Genomic DNA, 11,304 nt, shown 5'->3' with positions numbered 1-11,304 from the left:
CAGTAAGAACCCACAGGCCCAGCTACAAGCATCTTCCCAAGTGCTACAAACAAAGCGTCATCCCAGAGTGCCTCTCCATCCTACCTTCTTTTTCTCTGCATTTTCCTTGTCCTCAGCATCCCGGTGCCAAAACCTTTGCACATCCAAATCAAAAGGCCCTCCCCCTTCTCAGCTCGTGACTGTTACCACAACTGGAGCAGGGCGAGTACCGGTCAGGCGCAGCACATGCTGCTGGAGAGGACTTCCTTGTCACAGGAGTGTAGTGCTTCCATCAGTCTTAAGAGAAAAAGACTAAAGAAGGAAGTAAGGAATTATGCCATGGAAGGTGTGCAGGACACTGACTGAAGCGACTCCAAGTGCAGCGAAGGCTGTTTCGTAGGTGTAAGGAAACGATCTTAAGGCAGGCAGCCTTTTAAGGAGCTCTTAGGTACACACAAATGTTAGCTATGCTGAAACTCAGCTCCAAGAAAAACTAACCCAAAGCACTTGCTCTCCCTGGTATCAGGGGTGAAGAAACATTAGACCGTGCTTGCTGTCACTTCACTAATTGGTCCATCAGAAACTGTGTGATGTAATTATCCTAAACACTCTCCTCCTTTGCGCTTTGCTGGGTTGCCACTATCTTGGATCTCTACTGCATGCCGTGGCTTAAGATTGAAAAACAAAATCAAAATTTCCTCTAAAAGGGATCAGCAACCCCAGTCGAACAGGCTGAGCTCTACTGGGCTTCACTTAGAGGGCAAAGTGTTTCAGAGTGCATCTTTCCACCTGACATCTTCTAGAAGACCTCTGCAAAAGGAGGAAATGCCATCATTCAGAGTGCAGGAGGACACCAGGTAAAATGACTTGGGGACGGCAAAGGTGCTTAGAGCTCAGCCAGTACTTGAGGAAACTCAGTCAGGTGGGAACTGGCCAGCAAAGAAACCGTGACGATGGCACTTTCCCAGCAGCCCTAAGCAAAGGCCAATGATCAGCTCCACGTTCCCTCAGCAAGGTCTTCCCAGCGTCCACCTAAACAGCAAGCTCTTTGCCCGGTGCCAAGAAAACAGCTCCTTCTCTCTGACTTGGCTTCAGCAACTGCCTGAAGCAGTAGGGATGGCCTGGCACCCAGAGGTCGGCAGCTCGAGCCTGAGCTACGCTTGCCTACGGACACAAGGCCAGAGGGTAAACAAATGCCATGGGTGCTGCGCGAGTCCCTCGGTGGCTGCACCTTACCGTGCCGTTAGCTTCCATCCCACAGCGACGGGCCGCGGCGCCTGGCGGAAAGCCCACTCGGCGGCAAGCCGGCACCTCTCCTGGCACGGCAGCACTGAGCAGCACCGGCAGAAAGCGACCGCGTCCACCTGGGGTAGAGAAGCCAGAGAAAGGAACCAGCGAAGCGGATGCAGCGACCGACAGCTCCTTCGCTTGCCCGCCGAGCAGATAAAGGCGCATCCCGGCGCTGCCGGAGCACGCGTGGGGGCCAGCGCCCGCCTCGGAGCACGCCCCGAGCCCCTTTCTGACGGGAGACGAAGGCAAGCCTCAGGCCGGAGTAAGGCTCAAGCCGGAGGCAGAGCGGGACAGCGCGGCTCACGCCCCCTGCCTCCGCGGGAGGCTGAGCGGAGCGCGGTACTCGCCACGGGCAGCGCCGCCGGCCGAGGTCCGGGCGGTACCCGACGGCTCCCGCTCCTCACAGCCGGCGCCTGGCTCGGGGACAGGCGGGAGCCGCACCGGGCCGCGCCCGCCCGCCGCCCCTGCCTTCGCCGCCGCCCCCCGCCCGAAGAGGGACGCCCGCCAGCGCCAGCTGCCCGCCGCGCCGCCTCCCGCCCGCTCCGCCCCGCTCCGCTCCGCTCCCCCCAGTCAGGCGAGGCGCCGCCATCTTCTTCTGCCGCGGCTGGCGGGTGGTGGTGGGGTGGTTGTGGGTGTCGCTGCCCCGCGGGCGGGCAGGTGAGTCCCTCTCCCTTCCCTCGCCGTCCGCGGCGTGTGGCCGGATGCCTCTTCCTCTTCCCGCCCTGGGCTGACAAGCTACGCGTTTCCCACTGGCCGGTCGCAGATCCTGGGGCGGAGCTGGGACCAGCGGGGGCCGGAGTCCTTCTCGGGGGGAGCCCCCTCGGGGAGAGCCCTCTCGGGGTCCTGGCCGTGCTTGGGTCGGCGGTGCGGAGCAGGGGCAGGGTTTTGGGGTGCGAGGCCCTGGGTCCAGCGACCACACTGCAGGCTGTCACAAAGGTGGCCCGCCTTTTCTTTAACGAGTCATTAAATGAGTCTTTCTCTTGTTTCTGTCAGGTTCCATTTTTTGGTCTCGATTTACAGAAAAAACCAGCAGCTGGTATTCCATAACGTGCAGTAACATAGCCATGCTGATGATTTTCTGTAGTGCTTTGCCCTGCCACCTGCTTCATGTCGTCGGCGCTGAGGTAGGCACGGCAGGGCATCAGCTCAGGGTTGTCCCTGCGCCTTTGCTCCTCTCAGTCTTGACGGAATGGAGATCGCAGAGGTTTTGGCTCACTCCTGAGCAAGCAGGATGTCTGGTGCCCGCACCTCAGCGGATATGGAGAGACAGCTACGGAAGGCCCAAGATCTGAACGGGTATGTTTGAAAAATTCTCCTCTCCTTTCCCCAAGTGTATTTTCCACCTCATCAGCTGGGTTGGCTGGGGGCTGGACAGGGGAAGAACACGAGGGCAGCCTGAGAGCTGGGTCTGGAGGTGGTGGAAGGCAGCAGCAGTCTCTTTGGTCTTTTCACGAACACCAGGACTAGGACTAGAAAGCCTTTTCCCTCTGTGAAGTGAGGGACGAGTCCATTCTGGATCGCACAGAGGGAGTCCCAAGCAGTTGCCCAGATACATCCTGCCATAGTAATTGCGAGAGCTTAGCGCAGTCCTGTATTGCGCTCTGCAGGAGGGGTTATGTCCCTGAGCTGTCTTGGTTTTCCTTTCGACGCGAACCAGAAGGACACCAACGTTTCCTCTGTTGGCAGTGGATTTGACTTGTGTTCCCGACAAGATGAGGTTTCCTTTGGAAACCTGGGCAGCTCCTCACCAGTGGTCTGCTTTAGGAAAAGGAGCACAAGATCCTCTGAGGGGTGCATAAGTTTTCTTGTAGAACAAAAGGGGCTTTTTTATTCCTGATGAAGTGTACGCTCCAAGCCTTTCCAGAGCTTCCTAGAATAGCGAGGAGCAGTTTCCGTCTTGCAGAGCAGTGTGTGCTGTCTCTTGGCAGATCAGGCTTCAGGGGTGCAGTGCAGGGCCTAGCCACCGGCGTGTTTCTTTGGAGTTTCCCTAGGCTTACCAGCATGCATTTACAGTCAGCCCTCCCTCCCTCCCTCCCTCCCTCCCTCCCTCCCTCTTTACCCAGCCTGCATTTGCCTGCATTTATGCCAAGGAAAGGGCCAGTGACAAGCCGGCTGCTACAGAAATGCTGCTAGAGGGTAGAGACAGACAACCCCCCCTGCACTGCAGGCTCTTGAACTGTCGGGGTACAGGCTGGGTAGCAGCTTCCTTGCATGTGTGCAGCTGTGGGCTCAGGCAGTTCCTGGCAGCTCTTCCAGGCAGAAATACTTGGGCTGCAAGGCTGAAGGGGCATTTTGTTTCAGTTTAGCCTGCTTTTCTCAGCCTTCACGAGACCACTCATGCAGGTAGTGCCTGTCTCGCCTGTGTAAACTCTTTTCTTTTTTGTAGGTGATCCCCAAACCAAGGGCCTGCTGCTCTCCAGAGCACTGGGGTCTGCGGGCAGGAGCAACCCCAGCTTCTGCAGCCTCGGCCAGTGTGGACAGTCAGTCTGCTGCTGAACTGGCCGGGTACTGCCAGCTTCACCCTCCTTTTCCTCCGTGCTGCTCTGTAGCAAAGCGAAGGCTCTGAAGATGGTGACTCTGGTGCAGCTTGTCAGTCTGTTCTCTTTTGGTGAGTCTCTGTAGAGCTCAGACCTGAGGATGGTGTTTTAGGAGGTACCCAGGGCTCCATTCTGCCCTGGTCCGCTTCCCCTGCTGTGACCAGAGGAGCCCAGCTAAGAGCAGAAAGTCCAGAGGTGTGCCAGTCCCCCCTGCTTCAGAGGAACGGTTGTGGGGGCGAGGAAGAGGTGACTTGCCTTCCCTAGGAGGGCTAAGCCAGTTCTCTTAAGCTGAGGGAGAGGCAGTGGCTAACCTTGCCTGCCCCAGGAGGGGCTTCTGCAGGACAAGGAGCATATTCCACGGGAGGGAATGTCCGTCTGTTGCAGAGCCTGTATGCCGTTGTGACCACGGAAAGGGAAGCGGGCAGCCCGAGTGTCGTGGTTTAACCCCAGCTGGCAACTAAGCACCACACAGCCACTTGCTCACTCCTCCCCCACCCAGTGGGATGGGGGAGAGAATCGAAAGAAAAAAAACCCAAACCTCATGGGCTGAGATAAAGACAGTTTAATAGGACAGAAAGGAAGGAAAAATAATGATAATGATAATAATAATAATATGACAATAATAATAGTAAATGAATTAGAATATACAAAACAAGTGATGCACAATGCAATTGCTCACCACTTGCCGACTGATGCCCAGTTAATTCCCGAGCAGTGATCCGCCCCTCCTGGCCAGCTCCCCCCAGTTTATACACTGGGCATGATGTCATATGGTATGGAATATCCCTTTGGCCAGTTTGGGTCAGCTGTCCTGATGGTGTCACCTCCCAACTTCTTGTGCCCCTCCAGCCTTCTTGCTGGCTGGGCATGAGAAGCTGAAAACTCCTTGACTTAGTATAAGCACTACTTAGCAACAACTAAAAACATCAGTGTGTTACCAACATTATTTTCCTACTAAATCCAAAACACAGCACTATGCCAGCTACTAGGAAGAAAATTAACTCTATCCTAGCTGAAACCAGGACACCGAGGCATAACCCAGCCTTTGACCAAGTTCTAAGTGCACGGAAAGCTTTGGTATATGTCTGACAGGTGTTCACCATGTGGCACAGCTTGGTGAAGAAAGCCTCTGGAGGACTGCAGCAGTATGCTGGGCCTACATCTCCTCCTGTGTTCAGCCTCTCCAGCAGCAGGTGATGTTTAGGTTTCCTCAGATCGAGGCTGGTTCTGCCAGCGTAACTCCAGGGCATAAAGTGCCACTCATTAAAAGCCTGTGGATAGGGCTAGGTACAGTAGCCACCCTGGCAGGTCATTCAGGTGAATGTCAACTGGACCAAACACCAGTGTCTCCACAGTTCATGGCATTACACGCAGCTGACAAAGAACAATGATTAGGCAGAACTGGGCCTGCATAGGTTTCAGCAAAGCCCTGGCTTGTCTGTGAAGACTTGAGTCCTTTGGTTTTGATTGGTGTTAGAGTCCTGCTGCCCCAGCCTTTGACGTGCCAGCCACTTCAGAAATTCATTTGTGGGCACGTAATTCAGCAAGCGGCTTCATAGCAATGGAACTTCTCAGGGTGGTATCAAGGACGGACCTCCAATCAAACCACCCTTGGAAGTGTAGCAGGAACCTGCCCGATAGTAGTCCAGCTGCTGAGGAAGACAGGAAACTGAAGGAATATGTAAAAGAGGTCACATGCACCTCTTGACCTATCGAATGAATGCCTGACAAATGGTAGAAGGCTTTGTAGGAAAGATGTTGTTTGACTGGAAGCCGTACCCAAGCCAAAGAGGAGGGCTTTCTGGAAGAAGACAATGCCCAGTGTGAATTGTCTTCTGTCTTGCCTGCTGGTCCACAGTGGTGTTTTCAGAGCGTATGCTAGTGGAGCACCCGAGCACAAATAGGCATGGTGTCTGTAACTCTTTGTTTCCCGTGGCTGTACAGAGACTGTCATTGTGAGCTGCCTTTGTTTCTGCAGAAGGCCTGTTTCTCTTTGGAATGACTGTTCCCTTCACTGTCGTTGCAGGAGCGCTTGCACCTCCCTGGAGGGGACTGGAGGACTCAGAGGTAAAAATGATTTCCCCCTGACTACACAGTTCGTCAGAGGAGCTCTGCCCCTCAGCCCCAACAGGACATTGTTTATGTCCTGTCTCACACAAACTTCACCTGACACAGCTCCCTGAGCTTCTCCCATTGCCCTTTCTTCCCTTCTGCCAAATGTTCAGCTATAGCTCCCCACGTCTGTTAGAGGACTGGGGCCACCCATCCGTCCACCCTTTTGCTTGGGCTGGGCTGTTCGCCGCTCCACCTTTCTAAAGCCTGAGAAGGGGAATGGTAGCCTTCTCCATCCTGCATCCGTTTCTCTCCCTTGATGCTTGGGGGTAGCTGCTAGGAGACACCGCTGCGGCTTTCCGTTGCTGGGCTGTAATAGTCCCTGCAAGCAGCATTGCCCCCTAGAAGAATAGGAGAGGCCAAGGGAAAGAGAGTCTTCTGTCAGGCTGAGGTCAGTGTACCAGCAGTTGCCCGTGAAGGCCTGTGCGGGGGGGAGGCAAGGTTCAAGGACTGAGGGCAGCCTTGCAGCCGCCACTGTTGAGTAGAGAGGGAGGACAGAAGTGTATTTCTCGAGCAAGCAGAAGAGGCTAGCTGAGGCAAGGAACCCGTTATGTTAAGAAGGGAGAAGAGGGAGCAGCAGGAGAGAGGTGGAGGAAAAAACGGAGAGCTGAGATACTGGAAACCAAGCACAGGAAAGGCAACCGGGGCGGAGGGCTCTAGGACTGACCCAGGAGAGCTCTCCCCTGTCTCACTTAGATCGTGTCTCACTAGTCTATCCCTAAGGCAGGGAAGGAAAAGGAAGGAAGTGGTGAGAGAGTGGCAGAGGAACGCTGCAGTCACTATTAACCAGCGCCATTTAATGGACTGCTGGAGAAGGGCGTGCTGTAGGCAAAACCCTCCTGACCTGAGTGGGAAGGGAGGAGATTTTGGAAAGTGCCCCAGAGGACTGAGCAGTCCAAGGCTGTGGAGCAGTGGGAGAGAACTGAAGGAGCGGGGCAGGGTGAATCAGTAGGACCAGTGTTCGGGGAGGGGAACAAACAGCAAAACAGAGGAGAGAGCTGTTGTTGAGAAGAAGCATTTGGCAACAGCAGCCACTTTCCCTCGCTCTTTGTGCGTCTTGCAGCCTTCCCTGTTTCTGTCTGAGCTGCACCTATAGCAGGAATTGTGAGATTAGACTGAGTAAACATACACGGGATCGGTACGCTATGCCGCTGTTGGCTACCTCTTAAGTCGCTGCAGCCTGCCTTGAGACATCTTTTAAAAGAAAAAACTATGCATCTCTGGTTTCTGTTGGTATTTTCTATAGGAGCTGCCACCTGCACCCCTTCAAATCTGCTCTTGCCTGGCTTTGATGAGATGTTGGCACTTGTAATAGGGAAAAAGATGGCTTTGGGCATTTGAGATGTTCAGCAGTTCCCCAAAATGTACCCAGGCAGCCGGGAAGCAGCTTCTCAGCCTGAAGCTCTGAGAACTTTGGAACTAACACTCCCAACCGCTTAAGACGTGGTTATCCTGCCAGTCATCCAGAGCTAGGCTTCTTGCCTCACTCACATTGCCACGGCGTCCGAGAGGCCTGCTACAACAGTTACAGTCTCTCTGTTGCTCACTTCTTCTAGGCCAGCAGAGGATGAGTTGGGAGAAGTGCTGAGCGAAACCCTGACCCTGCAAGAACAGCTACGTAAGCTGCAGGAAGAGCTTTATCACCTACGATGGAGCGTAAAGGATGTTGCCGAGCATGCTCTCCAGGAAGCCTTGAAGCAGGCTAAGCTCCCAGGCTTTACCGGATGGGTAAGAGCACACTGCAGAAGTCTCTACTCGGAGGTTTCTCTCCTGCCTCCGGCATGTATCTTACTCCAGTTCCCTGTCATAGCTAGCCAAAAGGCTGGTGCTGCTGGAACAAGTGCTGTGCATTGCTACACTTAGTTTTCCTGTTGCGCCACACTTAGTTTTCCTGTCGTGCCACGCTTTCTTATGGGGGAAGAGAGCGCCGTGGCGGGAATGAGAGTTGTCTTAGTCATACCTTCCTCTCTGTCCAGATCTCGGGTCCTCCTCAAGGGAGGACCAGAAAGAAAGAATGGTCTCAGCAATCCCTGGTATTACCCCAGTCCCATCTCATGCCCAGAAGGCTTGTCTGTCCGTGCTGCCTGGCATGGGGCATCTCCACAGGAAAAGCCCTCTCCCACAGCTTCAGCATTCAGAGCATTGGAGTGAGCAGCCCCTCCATTTTGATACTGGTCAATCAGAGTAGAGCAAACTTGGGAGGTTTCCGGGCAATTCCTGTGTTCCTTACATCTGAGTTTAACCTTGTCCCAGTTCACCTTGGCTGGCCTTGCAGGGGAGCTGCTTGCCCTGTTCCTTTTCCTTCTAACAGGCGCTCTCCTTTGTATTCTTTCCCAGGCTGTTCAAGAGATAATCAAGTCTTGGAGAAGCTGGAGAAAAACCAAGTCCTGATGCCTGATTGGGTCCTCAAATCATCAGGTGCCGTGACATTGTACAAACCAATCAGTTCCAAAGCGCTTCCTGTCCAGCTTGACAAGAGGGGCATTTGAACGCATCCAGTGGTAGGAGAGAAGGGGCGAGAAGTCAAGGGCCACCTTGTGCCCTAAAAATGTACCCACTGACAGAGTCTGTAAGGGGCCAGACCACATCTGAAGAACAGAAAGCCTAGTTGACATTGTTGTCTTTTTCCGCGGCCCCTTAGGACAGTTTGATGAGTCCCTGCTGTGTGTTCCAGAGGGATCATGCCAGGAAGAAAGAGGGGAATCCCACTGTAGGAGATGGATGACTACTTAGAAGCATTTCTCAAGTCAACAGTGCAATATTCCTCCTGACATTGCTCAATGATTGTGCTTATGTTTTAATTTCCAGGGTCATTCATTCAAGGACTTCTCCATCCTTCTGGAACACGAAAGGAAAAGTCTTTTTGTATTCCCTGCCAGTGCTGGGTTACGTGAGGTCTCCTGAGGTTATCCTTGAGGTAGGAGCACCAAGAAACAGAAAAACAAAGGTGGGGGGGAGGAACCAAAGATGCTGCTGAGAGTTGCCTTTACCCTTGTCTTTGCTCCTCCAAACTTTCTTTTCCTGCCTTCGTCTTGCACAGGCCTGCTTGCCTCCTGTGTCCCCCCGCTGAGTATTTCCTCTCCCAGAGTGCCCCAGGTGCTCCGTGTGAGCTTCTAACAGGCTAGCTTGGTCCTGCAGTCTTTGTCTTCCCAGTCACTGTGAAAACCGTCAGCATGGTACAGAAGGAGAATGGACAAGGTGTCTGCAGAGGTGTGGGATGTGAGCTCCCCAGGGCTCTTAGTGAGCACAAGCGGGTACTGAGAGTCTGCACTGCTGGAGGGCCTCACGTTGTGTTTGCAAGCCATCCTGGCACTGCTGAGCTGCCTGCACAAGTTGAAGAGTTGGCTGGTGCCAGTGGAAGGAGATGGGACAGGATGAGAGGAGCAATTGCTTCCACTTACAGGAAAGGCTCAGCCAGGTGGGCCCTTAGTTGCCACCTGCTCTGGGCAGGTGCCTTTCAGCCACACCGTCCCTTGCTTGTTCTTGGCGAGTTGCTCCGGACTGGGAGAGGCTGGAGAGCTTCTACAAGTAGCACACCCAGCTCCCTGCCATCAAAGTGCTTCTCCGCTGAAGGGGTCTTGTGAGGCGTGAATTCTCGCGACTGCTGCTTTGTTCAGTACCTGCAAGGTCTGACCGAAGGCAATGGCTGCGGTTCAGAGCAGAGCTGATTTTGGCCAAATCAGTTCTTAATCCTCTGATGCTTGCAGCAGGAATGAGAGCCAGGGCACCCTCTCCACGTGAATGAGGTTTCTTCTTCTCCTTTCAGCCTGAAAATCATCTGGGAAACTGCTGGCCCTTGTCAGGAAGGCAGGGACACATCTTCATCAAGCTGTCTGTGCCAGTCATTCCCAGAGCAGTCACCATGGACCATGTTTCAGGGACAACATTCCATGGAGACAGTTCTCCAGAGCTCCACAGGACTTTGCTGTCTACGTAAGTTATTTGTCTAGAGTCGGGGGCGGGGGGTTGCCTAGCATTTCTAAGCGGGGGATGAATACGGGTCAAAGAGTCTCACGGCCTGCAGCTTCCTCCTGGCTCATGGAAGAAACAAGCTCCTTGGAGTTGCTCCCTTTCCATTGTATTCCTCTTTTATCCAATGTACTGCTCGAAAGGAAGCTTCTGGGGCAAGATGGTACTCGAGGAGCCACAGGGAAAAGGAGCTGGCACAGCGCATGGTCCTAGACCTTCTTGGCTTCCAATCCCAGTGGGCATTTGTCATCCTTAGGTTACCTCCCTCTCACTGGGAACGTCTGCTCCTCTTCTGACTGGCAGCTTAGACTGTTGAGTAGGCAAGCATGGCATGTTACCTAGCTGCAGCTTCTTGTCGTCTTCTTGTGCTCATCTTCCTTGGACTACGTAGTGGAAATAAACCAGTACTTCACTGACTGAAGTTAAGTCTTCCCACAGTGTACCAGGTGCTCTTGTTTTCTCTAGGGCCTGAAGGAAGAACATGAGGAGGAGGGAACATTCCTGGGACAGTTCACTTTTCTGGCAGCACTGAAGCCCAGTCAGACCTTCCAGCTGAAGGTATGGGGACAAAGAGGGAGGAGAATTATAGGAGAGGAGGAGAAATGCGGTTGGCTGGGGAGAAGCTTCCCTGCCAAAGGGCTATAAGCAGCCCACTCCTTGAGCACGTGCCACACTAGCCTTTCTTCTGCTTTAATGTCCTAACGGTGTCTGCCTGGACTGCTGTTCTTCTTCTGTTCTGGTTTGGGTTTAAGCTTCAGCACTTACAAGCGCCGCAGTTGAAGCTGAAATCAGCTTGACTGTCTGGACTCCAAGTGCATACAAGTGGCCACATCCCGTAGTGTGCACTACTACTGGCCTGCTAGTTAAAGCCTAGAAATACTGGGCTTTCTGAGGATTCTGTTGTTGCGGGTAGCAAGCCGTGACAGGGAGGCTATTCCATTTCAGTGGCTTTCTAGAGAAGGCAACGAGGCATTACACTAACACCACTGGGTCTTTCTGACTGTGGAAGCATGTGCCTCAAAGCAAGCAAGAAGAACTTGCCAATGTATTTGCTGAAGCTTCTGGTAGCTGCTTCTTCCTTTACTGTTCTTACGGCCAAACGAGGTAGAGCAGGATAAGAACGTCTTGACCATGATAGGTCAAAAGACCTCGCAGGGCAGCCGGCAGTAAGCTGTTGAACAAGTCCGTTGCTGCAGCACTACTCTGTCAGTAGTCACATGCCAGAGAGGAAAAGGCAACTCATTTCTTCTTCTCATTTCAGAACAAGCTCTCTGGGTTTGTGAATTACGTAAGGCTGCAAGTGCTGAGCAACTGGGGCCGCCTGGACTACACCTGCTTGTATCGATTCAGGGTGCACAGTGATCCTCCCAAAGATGGGGGGAAGGCGTCAGTTTCATCTGGCAATAAATTCCATTAA

The 11,304-nt window shown here is 53.6% G+C and overlaps 1 protein-coding gene across 1 annotated transcript; it reads left to right on the top strand.

Moving 5' to 3' along the window:
- The first annotated feature begins 966 nt into the window (after positions 1-966).
- Positions 967-11,304, top strand: SUN3 (Sad1 and UNC84 domain containing 3). Its single transcript, XM_050890881.1, is given in 13 exon segments — positions 967-1,648; positions 2,263-2,393; positions 3,656-3,774; positions 4,829-4,880; positions 4,883-4,948; positions 7,485-7,646; positions 8,256-8,265; positions 8,268-8,349; positions 8,727-8,835; positions 9,685-9,817; positions 9,820-9,851; positions 10,353-10,445; positions 11,149-11,304. Coding segments are annotated over 13 exon segments (1,827 nt in total).

The sequence above is a fragment of the Gymnogyps californianus genome, chromosome 2, assembly GCF_018139145.2.
Source record: "Gymnogyps californianus isolate 813 chromosome 2, ASM1813914v2, whole genome shotgun sequence".
In the NCBI taxonomy this organism is placed as follows: Eukaryota; Metazoa; Chordata; class Aves; order Accipitriformes; family Cathartidae; genus Gymnogyps; species Gymnogyps californianus.
The sequence above is the reverse complement of the archived record's forward strand: the minus strand, read 5'-3'. Positions and strand labels throughout refer to the sequence as shown.